The sequence below is a fragment of the Triturus cristatus genome, chromosome 4_1 (genome assembly GCF_964204655.1).
Source record: "Triturus cristatus chromosome 4_1, aTriCri1.1, whole genome shotgun sequence".
Lineage (NCBI taxonomy): Eukaryota > Metazoa > Chordata > Amphibia > Caudata > Salamandridae > Triturus > Triturus cristatus.
This window is the reverse complement of record NC_140585.1, coordinates 1036638427-1036652429: the sequence shown is the minus strand read 5'-3', so window position 1 is coordinate 1036652429 and position 14003 is coordinate 1036638427. Positions and strand designations below refer to the sequence as shown.

The following is a 14003-nucleotide window of genomic DNA, read 5'->3' as shown; positions in this document are numbered from 1 at the left end:
GACTGTAGGGGTGTTTTTGCTACATGTCAGGACAGGCTCCTATGCTACCAGAAGTACTGCCGTGAAATACACTGTAATGTTCAAAGGTGCATCTTTGCTTTTTGTTTAATAAAATGTTTAAAAAAAAAAAAATAGAAAAATTCATAGCTATAGTAGTAGCTATAGTAGCAATTTACCATTTAGAATTTTTTTTCAAGGGTGCTTCTACTTTAGTCAACATGGAAAGGGAGGGGCTCTTCGGCAATTATGATGGTCAAACGATACTCCAACAATGAAAAGTGCTTCAGTTTTGTATTTGCCACCTACAAGACTTACCATCCAGCTTGCTGTCAATGTTGTTGTCTCCCACTTTGATATAGAAGTTCAGCGGCAAGGTTTCACTTCCATTGTAGAGAATCTACAAAATTCAGATAAGCAGCATGAGGGAATCCAAAGAGATCAATAAATATTCACATTACCACATTACAGTATTTGACCTCATAACGGCAAAACACAAAATACCAGAACAGAAAATTGATAAGAGAAAAGTTTGGGTTTATCTTAACAGCTGGATAGTTCTCTTGGTACAATTACCTTCAGATGTCCTTTCTTGTCTGGCCCACTACACAAACAACCAGCAGGGAATGCATTAAAAGTTTTATGTCCTCACATTTCGCCAACTACTGCCCAAAGGCATCAAAACTGATTTTATCAAAAGGAAACATAAAAAAAAAAAAAAAAACAGTTTGCCTGTTACCTAACATCCTTGTTGCGTAATCCCCTGGAGGTCGTATGACAATTACCAAAGGGGACGCTATTCAAAGTTGACAGGTTATCCTTTGTGAATGGGTTACCACCTCCATTGAGGAGCCGGTAGCTTTTCACGGGTTTGAAACCACAAATGCGGTCATAACCCACTTATGTATACTATTCTGAAAAGCAATTAGGAGGGGATGCCATTGTCATTACCATTCCTAAGTGAGATTCGGAATGGGTATATAAATACATTTCATGAGAGAAAAATAGTTTTCGCACTTGCAAAATGCTTTAAGTGCAGAGAAAAAGCCATTTTGAAGGGGCAAACCCTGATTTTGTGAATAGCAGGGTTTTGTAACTACAAAATGCTTTGTACATCTAACCCTATGTCCCACTTTGGAGTACAATCTTCTTGTGACTCCCAGATTGCCTCTAAACCTTTCCAATTACCGTTCGTAACAAAAAGAATTGCGATCATATTTTATTGGTATGTCCATTAAGTTAAATCTCTACTTGTATTCAATTTGGGAAGGTGATTGGAAACGTTATTCTTCATGAATTTATTGGTTATCTAGATCAAACGCTTTTGAATACAAGACCCCAAACAGAAGCAAGGCCCTACAAACCTGAAATATCGGTCAACCCCAACACTCAAGTACAGTAGATTAAACTGGTGCGGAGACCACTTTACATATCAGAACCATAAGTATAAACCCACCGCAGGTAAAGCAAACTAACGGCAATAGAATGATCTCATATAGTCTGGAGTCAACAAGCCTGCAATTCATACAATTTGTGCATATGTTCTGAAAGAAATGTGATCTAAAGTACGGCAGCAGAGCAGTAAATTAGACGCTTCAGTTTCTAGCAATGCATACAGGCTAGCTTAAAAAGAACAAACATTCTGTGTATTTTGAACCCTCTCAAAAAGGTGTGCGCCAGTCAGGTAGGGTGATTGTAGAGTAAAAATAAAAATAGTGGATGCAGAGACTAGATACTGCTGCAGGCATCAGCTGACCAATGAACTGCAGAAAATCTCCAACTGATGGATACTGAAGCACTTTTCGCTATTAAGACCACGAAATTAGCAATACAAGAAACAAAAACCTGCACAGAAGCTTATGCTCACTAGTCCAATCTTTATAGATAAAACGGGGCCACTTGCACATTTATTTGTAAAGCGCACGTTCACTCAGAGGGTATCTTGGCACTGAATAACAGATGTCTATTGCTACCCAACTCAATGATACTAATTTTATCGACCTCAGAAGGGTGAAAGGCTGAGTGGACACGCTGGGATGTGAACCTGTGACCAGGAGGTTGAACACAGGCCCCTACAGTGAACACATTAGGTCACTGAGCCACCAGCCCCAGCTTATGACCCATAAGGCATAAAAAAATGGCAAGGATACCGGTCAAGGTGTAAAAAAAGAAAAGCGGATAAAACACAAAAAATAGAGAAATAAAAGGTAAATGAATGTGATTCATGAACCATGGGCTTCACCTCCTACCTAGTCTTTTCTTAGGATTTACTCCAGAGCAAAAATAGCACTAAAATAACGTTGAAAGCCATGTGGGCTAGAGATTCAAGTAAGACACTGGTGCATAGTGTACTCAAAGTGCACGATAAACACATTCTAATAATTTTAGATTAAAAAAGGTTTACCTTTGGAACATTGAATGAGAAGGTCTCACCGTCCGCCGTAACAACACCTTCAATTTTAAATTCATCATTTCCGAGTGTGAAGACTTGCCCCTGCAGCAGATAGACAAAGCAATGAATTGATATGTTGTCACCACGAACACATCTGACACTTGATACACTGAAGAATAAGCTTGGTACAAGAGCTGAAGAAACTACTGGCTAAGAATGGGAGACAATGCAATACAACTCATTTTAAAACAGGTAAATATCCTTTAAAGAAAGATTTTGCTTCCAACACAAGCAATTAGTGTACCTGGGGGTGGGGGGTATTCATTCTCACATATGATGAATAATTAGTGTACATGTTGGCTACACAAAAAAAAACAGTGATTTCAAAGGACTTGACGTCTGAATTCCTGCAATTCAAATTTTTACTGTCCTACTTTAACTTCGTAAACATATGACTTCGCCTAAAAAGATGTGCTATATTAAAATGTCAAACTGTAAACTACTACCACAGTAAATGCCACAATTAGGCGCCTATATCATCGGTGAATTAATTCAGGTAACATTTTTTAAATCGCATTATATTTGCCTGCTGAAGACCACAGGTCAGTAATGGCCCTCTGCTTGCGTTTTAGGGTCGAAATTTAGGCAGTATTTAGTGAGAGCTCTTCAGGTATTTAACATTAACTAACTGATGATAAAATGTTCTAGTTTAAACCGGGAGAACCAGATAGACAAGCATTGATAGTTGCGACAGAAAGCTTGTACCAGCTGCTATTTCTGAAGTCCACTTCAGTGACTGAAGTTGTCAACATTCTATATTTCAACATTATCCATATCTGGGGGGAGGGGGGGGGGGGGGAGCGCTTGTCAACACAGAATCCCACAGCAAAGAATAGTTTAACTTGTCCGCTTAAAGGAGGGCCGCTCAGATGAGCAGACACAGTGAACAGAGAGGTCCTGCTCACCTTACACATCAAGGCTAGATATGCAGAACAGCAAAACCCAGTACAAGCACTTGCAACAAACTGGGGGGTAGTTTCACACCAGGACAATGGGACTGGAGTGGAGCATTTGTGGATCCAAGTTCATTCCTGGCAAGAGCAGGACAATCTAATAGGTAGAGTGAAAAAGAGCCGGACAATCCTCCAATGGTTTTGAATGTTGTAATGTCCAGTCATTGAGTACCATATGGCACAGTTCTGCTTATGATCTTTAGTGTTCAACAGTCTCTGGAGCCAGAAATCCCACCAGTATTAAGATCAACGGCCTTCCTTACTAGTGGCGCTTTAATTTACATAGGGTTTTTATATCGGTGCAATAAGAGTCAGAGCTTTCACAGTTATTTCAGATTAGGAAGTTATCATGATCAATAAGGCACCTATCATGACCTAACAAACAAGTTAAATAATGGATTGAATTAGTTTCCCTTCAAGAGACTCCAAATTGTAACTACTCTTTATATGTATGGTTTCATATGTCAATGTATCTTCAAAATTAAATTTGAACAAAAACTAGGAGTGTACATTAAAATATAAAATATTGCAGCTTAAAGCATAAACATTCACAGGTACAAGCAGTCATTTATGAGTTTGCTCTAAAACAGGTGTAGAGGGGTTCCAATAGTAGAAACTTTATATCGAGAACTAGAAGTCTTAATATTGCATTTTGGTACTTAAAATTTAGCTCCACAGTAATATCAGTAACTCACCTTTCAAATTACCTTCTAATTATTTGGAGTACATTTGTGAATAAAAAAGTATGCAGGAGTGTGTATGTATGTAATTATATGGGATCCCATCGCGCGAACCCAGCCAAAAGTCAGGGTCAAAGACTTGCAGAAAGTCAAAAAGTGATGGTCGAGGTAGATGGTTTGTAGACGGACAAAAGCATTTTGATGTAGTTTTATTTAAAGAGTTGAGCTTTCAACCTCCTGAAAATACTTTTTCAGTATTCTGAATCAGATTTTGAGGCTAAAAATAAACAATCCGAAATGAGGATTCCTTGAGAATGTAAGCCCCTCATCAAAAGGTGGGTTCATTTGAGGATGTAAGCTTATAGATAGTGACAATATCTCAAGTCACACCATTCTTTATTAGCAGGTAGTTTAAACATTTTGTTGTTTTTCAAGGTTAGATTTACTTCACAGGTAGTATTGCTGCTGTGGGTGCAAGGCCAAGCCTGGCACAGTGAAGAAATAGAAAACCGGGAAACCAAAGCTTCTCCTGTTTGCACCCAGAGCCCACAGAAGGCAAACTCCGGGAAACTTTCTCAGTGATAGTAAGGGATATGTTTACTAAAATGTCTTGTGGTGTGAAAAATAGAGCAAGACAGCATCATATCTAAACAGATCTAGTGCTGTCCTACTCTCTCCCTAGCGCTGATGTACATTCAGGCTGCTGCCAGTGCCACGCACACACCTTGCAAGCTTAGTGAAAAGGTGTCTGCATCGTGTAGCATAGGATTTGTGCTAGAAGGTTACCCTTTCATGACAAAACACCATGCCAAGACAAATGTTTGAACATTTCCAGCTTTGCATGTATGCTGTAAAGTTCAGGTCACATGCAAAGCCAGGAAAATATTGAAGACCGTTATTTTTTGCCAAACACCCTCTACTGTTTTTAGTAGATAGGGTTTTGCATCAAAAACCAAGGGTGGTTGCATGGGAACATCCTCTTGACACAAAAGTAATGCAAATCAGCAGTAATCACTGCTTTGTATTAGTTTCAGGCGACTGTCCAGCGCAAAACAAGTTTTGCACTGGAAATCAAATTTCAAACAAACGCTTTGCACCAATTTGCGTCACTTTTGTGTCCTACAGGGGCAAAGAAAACGGGGTGAGACAGGAATATGTAGAAGCAGCATAGAACAGTTCATTACACTTACCGAGCTGCAATAGTATGGGATCTGCAGTCTAAACGTTAGAGATTGCAAATAAGTGCATAGCGGCCGAGGAAGAGGATGGACGGTAAGAAGAGTAAGGTAACCAGCAGCAACAGCCGTAATTTGAAACGGGAGACATTACAGTGTACACATCAGAGATGTTTTCCTTCAATCTATATTTCAATGACCATTACACATCTGAAGAGGGAGCCTGGTTCATATGCAGACCATAAGTGCAAATTAGGTTTCCTCCCCCCTATACATTTGTTTGGTACACATGGCACATCACAGTTTGATTTGATTTAGAATTTGTAGAGCGCAGCAATTACCCAAAGGCATCAAGGCACTATATTAGTATTATACAGTTAGTGATATGGAGTCTGATAGACAGCAGTGACACTAGCAAATCAATATTCTTAGTAGAACTAGAAGATATGCTAGCAAACGCGAATCATCAACGTAGGAAAACGAGTCAGCCACTTAGGGTGTCAAGTTAATTAGGCATCAAATTCAAGGAACAAAATTAAAACTTTTTCAAAAACGGAAAAAAGTGGGGTGGTGACTGATTAACCTTGGGTGCCAACTGCTGGCAGATAGTACAGGCCTGTACCAGTATTTTAGTGGAATCATTTCATGTTAGCTGCATTTCTGGATGATGTGGATATGAACGTTTTAAAGGCCTTTGTAATTAGTTTACCTGGTAAGGTTTAAGGTTCTTTCCTTTAAATGTTATGCGCCTTTCAAAGTCCACTGGTATTATGGCAGGCTCTGGGTCATAGAACTGCGGACAACTTTCCTCCTACAAAAAAAATGTGAAACATCAGTATTCTTCTTACGGATACATGGATGAAGGAATCAAATATATATATATATATATATATATATATATATATATATATATATATATATATATATATATATATATAGTTATATCTATATACACACACACACACGATTAAAATGTGTCAAACATAACATTTAAAATAGCCAGTTTCTCTTACATCTATGCTCATCTTACCCAGATGATGGACAATCTTCACTGTTCAAGTATAGATCCTTATAAATCCGTATAGGTATACTTTAAATACAGCAGTTCATAATCACATAGAAAATAGTAGAGTACAATGAAAGCTCACAGTAGAGACCATGCTCTCAATCTCAAAATACAATAAAAAGCAAGCACTGTCAAATCCAACAAGTCTGTTTTTTTGTTAGGGGAAGTGTTTGGTAATAGCTGGGTTGACCGTGTGTTGCCCCAGCTGTTATAGAAAGAAGATCCCAAAAAGATGCAGTTTCTTGGGATACTACAGTAAGGAAGCTGTTAGAAAGGCCCCTTTTCTGAACAGCCTGCACAAGCAGAGTAAAGCTGTATGCTCAAAGAAAACTGCTACGAGAAGGAGTCAAAAAGTAGACATTTGAGTTGGAAGTGATGAACTTAAAAAGGAACACAGGAAAATACTGCATACTAGATACTTTTGACAATAGGCCTGCATTTTCTTGATATCTTTTAGAAAGCACACAGCTTTACATTGAGGAGGGGGAAAAAACTAAATCCAAAATGCTATTAGGACAGATAAGTAAAATAAATGAACATGCAAGGGTGATTAGTAAAAAGCACAATGCTATACGCTTTGTGCTAGCTGAGATAGCAGAAAAGAGTGAGCACTTCCCTGTTGCTGTATGTAATGTGTCACTGTCAAATTACAAGCCTTTATGAGGACTACTTTGTGGTGAATGTATGAGAGGAAGGCTTCGACCACCAGATGGATCACTAAGAGCACTAAAAAATGTATCTAAGCCACATACAATACGATCTCACTCTTAGGTGAGTCAAATACTTTCAAATCTGCAATAATGATGGGGATGGACACCAGTGAGACAGCAAGCCCTAAGGTTCAAAAACTTAGAACCAACAAGAAAGCAGATACTAAAATCAGCACATCACTACCTAAAAATCCACTCCACAGAAAAAATTCAAAAAGGACAATTTCCATCCAGAAGCTTGGGAAACAACAAGGTCCGAACCAAATGAACACCACCTACAGATTACACCAAAGCACGTACTGAACACCATAAAACACCATAGACCGGACAGAGCACCGGGGCCGAATTGCCTGCCAAATGCATTATTCAGAAAAGATACATCTTTTTGGTGCGGTTATCTAACTCCCCTGTTTAAACACATCTTAGAGTCTGGCACCATTCACGATTCCTGGCGAGTAAGCATTTTACAACGCATATATAAATCAGGGGTACGCTCTGATCCATCCAATTACAGGCTGATAGTGCTCATTGATGTTGAGGCAAAAATCTACGCTACAAACTTGCTGGCAGACCTTTAGGATTGGGTCAGCAGCACAAACCTCATTCCGAAAATACAAACAGGTTTTTGGGCAGGGATGGGCACTTTAACAAACATATCCGCAGTCACCCATCTGGCCAACCAAGCCATCGCAAAATCAAAACGTCCTCTATGTGTGTTTTGTAGACCTCAAAGCAGCCTTCGATAAAGTGCCCAGATCCAAGCTATGGGCAAAAATGAAATCTTGGGGAGCCTCCACCAAATATTAGAGGCAATCAATTTCCACACACAAACATGGGTACAAATAAAAAAAAAGGGGACAGGCGAAGTCTAACCAATAAAATTCCAACCATCAACTGCTTAAAACGGGGGTGCGTGCTGGCTCCCTGTTTATTAAACATCTATACAGTTGACTTGGAGAAAAACCTTTGTTCATCACAAGGCAACCCTCCAAAATTGGGTAAAGTCCCAATAGTAAGTCTTCAATACGTAGACAATATCGTCCTACTCTCTGAAACGCCTCGAGGTCTGCAGCGACTGATTTTCCACCTAGCAGCATGTACCACCTCAGCTCAATTAGGAATCAACCTTCAAAAACTGAAAGTAGTGTGCTTTCCAGCTCACACAAAAACGGCCTAAATTCATCCCGACGCTAAATGATAACCCTTCGTCTCAGGTGGACACATACAAATATTTGGGGGTACATCTAGATTGCCAGCTCAACTACAAGCAACATCTGGACCTAGGGCAAGTAAAAGCCAAACAACTGCTATTCGCATTCAAAATCTTGCAGAAAAAAAACTCAGAAATTGTTCAACAAAACATCTACTAAAAGTCATAGCAACAAAATTCCTGCCATACATTTCGGATGGATCGGAAACGATAAACACAAAGGACTAGACAATTTTAAATACAGCACAATCTAGCCTCTTCAATAAACTGTTCAATTACACACCATATTCCACAAGCACAGATGAGACTAGAATACGGATTTAAAAAACAGATACCAGCAAGATAAGGAGCCCTGGTCAAATACTAGTGGAGAATGAGGGCAGCAGAAGAAAACACTCTAGCCCACCATTGTTGGCAGGAGATCGAAAAAGAATCCAGGCTAATTAAGTCAGTATTCCCAGTCTTAAAAGAATCGCTTTCTACACTAAAGCTAGACGTGGTCTAGCTTACAATAACGACCTACTCGGAGTTTAAACATGCAGCTAACAAAGCCATCAAGCAACAATCGCTGTTAATAGGCAAAGCCACCCTGACCCACAAAACTCACGCATGGGCGGTGATGTCATCTTCTAAATCGTTGAATCCTCAACCGTATTCGTCACAACACTTCTCAAAACAATACAAGCAGAACTTGACCCTATTGAGGCTGGGATCCTTCCCCTCGAAAGACCGCACTCCAAAATGAAAACGGACTTGGATGACAAAGGAATGCCGCCTTTGTGGACACTGAGACGAGTCACTACTACACCTATGTATCTGTCCTGCGCTACGAAACACTCGGAAAACTTTCCTTTGGGAAACACTGAGGAGAGAACAAATAAAGACCTGCAGAGCGGCTGTTATAAAATGTCTTGGAGGCTCGTACGTCCAAATGTCCTGCAAGGCAATAACATTTTGGAACTTAGCGGCAAAAGAATTAGACAAGAACGACTGATTAACTGAACTGGACTATCCAGAATCGCTTCCTTCATCTATTTTAAAACCCCGCAGACCACATTCCCTCAGCATTTGCACTTTATTATGCCCTGGAGAAGCTTGTTAGCCTGTGTACAATTTTATATAACTCATCTAGAAGTTTGCTTCCCTTCACACAAATAAAGTCCTAACTAATGCGTTTATTGTAATTTTAACCCGATCAATTGTTCTGATGCCTCATGTATCAAGGTGGTTTACTCCACCCTTTTATGATTTAAAAAAAATCAAACAAAAGTATTTTTCACTATAGGAGTCTATTGTTGAGCAGTCCATACTGCTTGGACTGTCCTCTCCAACAAAAGCGCGCCCTATACCTTGAGTGATGCATCTGCGGTAATAGCCACTTGCGGTAGTGGGACTATGAAAGTCCTTCCATGCAGCAGATTTTTGCTGTTCCACCACTGCAGGGATGTTGAACTGTGGGTTGAATCAACACTAGATCCTCTAGATTGTCCTCCGCCTGAGACCACTGTGAAGACAAGCCCTCATGTAAGGGGAGCATGTATAGCCTATCATGGGGCACAATGGCTATGGAAGAGGCCATCACGCTTAAAACACGCATCACCATCCTGACTGGCAGGTAACAATGTGGCTGGAAAAAAAACACCAGTTGGCTCTGGAGACTGGGGTAGGCTCTGGCCATGACAGTGTTTAGAATAGAGTTGGATCTGGAGTGGTTCTGGATGAGATTTTTTGTTGGGAATCCCAATCTGTGAAGAACAGTGATCATGGCTTGGGAATATTGTACACGTTGCTCTGAATACACTATCAGCCAATCATCTAGATAGGGGGTTAGACATGAAAACTGTCTCCTTAGGTGGGCTGCTACTACCACAAGGCATTTTGTAAATACTCTTGGAGCTGTTATTACTCCAAAGGGCAGTACTTTGAATTGATAGTGACATCCAATTACCATGAACCTCAGATATTTGCAGCGGCAGGATGGATGTGTTTATCGAAAAATACGTTTTTGAGGTCAAGGGCCGTCATTAACTCTCCTTATGTAGAAGTGTTATGACTTCCTGTAGGGTGACCATATGATAATGATCTGATAGTATACATCAGTTGAGAGGCCAGAGGTCATTTTTTGGCATCAAGAAGTAGATGGAGTATACTCCTTAGCCATGACAGACAGGCTTGATAGCTTCCTTTGCTAGAAGTGTGAGTGTTGTGGACTGAGGATGTGCCTGCGTGGTGGTATGTTTGGCGGGATTGATAAAGTTACGAGACATTAAGAGTGGAAGGACTGAGGTTGATTTTCGGTGAGAGGGAAAGAACCCATCCATGTAAATTGCTGGAAAGAGTTCTGATAGGTGAAGGGCCACTGGCTCCATTGCCATGTGCACTACCTTTGGTGGGCACGGATCTTGAGGGGAGCCGGATTTGATTCTGCAGATCAGCTTCCTCAGCAGTTTTACCGTGGGGACCTCAAAGATCATAAGCCCTGAACTCCCTACGTATACTTGGGTCAAGGGACTGTACGGATGAATGAGCAATCGTATTGCTAGCACTAAACTTATTAAAGATGATCGCGGCCTTCTCTTGAAAAAAATTGCCTTAGGAGTCATAGAACTTCTAGTTATTGGCTACAGAATTACTTGTAGAGGGAACTGTCAGCTTTTTATATAGTTTGAAAAAGGGTTTTGTTGGAATCCCTAGCGGATTTGATTTGCTCCAAGTAGTAAGCTGACTCAGCAGCTACGACAAGTTTTTTATATTCAGCTAAACTAAGTTTATATTTAACCTTTTCTGAGGGCTCAATTTTTACGCCATTTCCGTTCTTGTCTGCGACACTCTTGTCTGGAAATTCTAAGTCTCACTGTACCATGGTTGAGATGTCTTTTTAGTTATAGGCTTTTGTGTGCCTGGGAGCCATGACTTCTAGGGCACAACTAATCCAGTCAGGTGGGTGTCTAGGAGTTATGCTGAGTCGGGGTCTAGTCTATTTTCCAGATGGAAGTTAAAATCACCCAGTAATGAGAAATTCGAATTTAAAATAGGTGATTTAAACAGTGAGCTAAGCTGGTCAAAGAAACTGGTCCAAGGCCTGGGGCCGGGGCGCGGGGGTTGTGGAGATAAACCACAATGCCACTAAATGACGGTCTTAAAAAGCTGTATGTTGAACAATAAGGCTGGTTGTAAGCGATGTCTGCCCAATGTGTCTGGAACCCTGCGCCCCTGAATGGTTTGGGGCATGCCAGGGGAGTCACTGCTTTAAGGTGGCGGCACCCTTGGTTGTTGTACCTCTACCATTTCCTCTAGCTCCATTGCCTCTGAATTAGCCCTTACCGCACCTTCTCCCTCCTTGCTGATGGTAAGCCTGCTTCTGTCTCTGATAAGTTTGCTCTTGCTATAAGATGGTTGGTTTACCTCCCCATATTCTCTGCTGCTTCTTAAAGGACTGGCGAGGGGTGGCGGTCTGTAGTGCACCCATTGCCTTTGCCATTTGTGTCCTTTTAAATTTTCTTCAACATTTCATGAATTTGAGGGCAGACCAAATGCTCACCATGAAAAAAGGTACATTCAGGTGTTGTTGCACCTCCAGTTTAAAACGCAAGATGTGCAACCACGCATAGTTGACTCCTCTTGCCGAAGTGTCAGTTGCATTAAGCGCACACCTAAGTGTTTCATTAGAGATAAGCTTGCCATCATTTACTAGATCCTCACCTCTCTTCTTATATTCATATTGGAAATGTTGGAGGAGCGCGTCCCTCTCCTTTTGACCGTGTGCTTAAAATGTCCATAGATTGTTTTATCATAGGTAGATACAGAACAGATCCTACCATCTTGGAGAACGTCTACTAAAAAATCCTCCTATGGGGTGGCATACATATCTACTTTGTGATATGCAGCAGCTCTTTGCAGGACGCTACAGAACTGGTAGGGTCGTCTAGTGGGGATGGATTGATTGGCATGGGCTCTAAATCTTTGTCATCCTGTGGATTGACATGTACACTCCCTGCAGTGGAGTGTGTAGGAGAGTGTGATTTAAATGAATGCGCTTGTGAGCTGTGTGGTAATGTGGGTGATGGTGGACTGGTGCCTTTGATGACCATATGTGTGAGAAAGTGCCATCTTTCTTGCATGGTATGCCCCCACTTTTTGCTAAATTGCTGAATGTACTTCGATTGAGTGTACCCTGGGTTCCTGCCAATCAGGTGCCCAGGGCCTATGTTCCTTCCTTAAACCACACAAACTCCAAATTGGCAAACCCTAGCCACATGTCAGCCCCTAGTAAATGGTACCCTAGGTACCCAGGGCCTTGTGACCAGGGAAGGCCTCTAAGGGCTGCAGCACTCATTGTGCCACCCTCAGAGGCCCTGTACCCTTACACACACACACTGCCCTTGCAGGCTGAGTGTCTGGGTGCAGGACAAAACAAAGAGTCGACATGGCACACATCACTGTGTACCATGCCCATCACCTACACTGCCAAGGCATATGTCAGCCACCCCTCTAGCTGGGTGCATTACGCCTATGGTGTGGGCACAGGAGCAGGAGCCCTGTGCCCCTACAGTACCCGGGTCCATTCCTGGGCACTGTAAGTGCAGTGCTGTCATTTAAGAATACATGGTGCTGAGAGCTTGTCAAACACGAGCTCCACAGCACCATATTGGCAACACTGAAGCCTGGGAAGTTTGGTATCAAACTTCTCAGCACATTGAACCCACACTGATGCCAGTGTAGGATTTAATGTACTAAGCACCCCAGAGGGCATCTTAGAAGATGCCCCCTTACAGCTAACTTGCAATCCACGTCTGCTCTGAGGCTGCCCAGGCTGCCACACAGCAGACACGTTGCTGGACCCCTGGGTGGGAGAGCCCCTGCTCTCCCGGGCCTGCAACAATGCACATCCTGGGTGAGGTGAGAAATCTCCTCCCCCAGGATGAGCAAAGGGAAGCTTCAAAGGCATGCCGCCAGTTGGAGTTTCCCCAGGCCACTGCAACCCCCCACTCTGGCGGGAAGCTTGGCCGGAAACCCCATACAAGGACAGGGGATGTGCCAGCCTGCCCACCCCACCCCTCAGGTGGGGGAGGCGAGGTGAAGCACATCTCCGGGCTCTCGCCATCTTGAAGATGGGAGGCCCTACCCTATCAGGATTAGGCTACTGCCCCCCTCCCACAGGAGAGAGGCAGGATAGGGGGTGTACCCACCCCAGGACAAGGACCCATTGGTCCCTGGCCTTCACCTACCTGTAACGCCCCTAAATCTAGTATTTAGGGGCCCCCTGAACCTTCCTTCCTCAGATTCCAGATAGAAAAACGACAAGAAGAGCAAGAAGAACAAAGACCTGCCCTGCAGCTGCTAAAAAGAGAAGAAGACACCAACTGCTTTGGTCCCAGCCCTACCGGCCTGTCGACTCTCGAACCTGCACCAGCGCGGCATCCCACGTGGCCAGCAACCCCACCAACCCCGGAGGACCTGGCTACCTTTTAGCTCTAAGCCCCTGGGACTCCCACGAGTAGAGGCTCTACTCAAGAAACCTACTTGCTATCCCTGGCACCAGCCCGGGACCGCGGACCCAACACACTCTGCACCAGCCAAGCCTGGCCAGTGCCGGAGTGGACAAAGACCCAGAGGACGACCCCACGGCGACTGTGACCCAGAGTCCGGCACCCAAGGACCCCCCTCGACATCCCGGGAGAAGCCTGCAGCCTCAGAACCAAGTGCCACCCCAGCCGCGATCAACCAGAGGGTAAGATTCCCGACGTCAAAAGGCACCCC

At 42.7% G+C, this 14003-nt stretch overlaps 1 protein-coding gene across 6 annotated transcripts in view; it reads right to left on the bottom strand.

The window, feature by feature from the left end:
* The window catches only part of PLXNB2 (plexin B2), a 774339-nt gene that overhangs the window by 178038 nt on the left and 582298 nt on the right, over window positions 1-14003 (bottom strand). For all 6 annotated transcript variants that reach the window (XM_085653971.1, XM_085653975.1, XM_085653972.1 and 3 more), the window contains 3 exons: window positions 5967-6068; window positions 2402-2491; window positions 316-397 (listed from right to left, as the gene is read on the bottom strand). In XM_085653971.1, the coding sequence (XP_085510097.1) occupies window positions 316-397; window positions 2402-2491; window positions 5967-6068 (274 nt within the window). The remainder of the gene's footprint in view (window positions 1-315; window positions 398-2401; window positions 2492-5966; window positions 6069-14003) is intronic.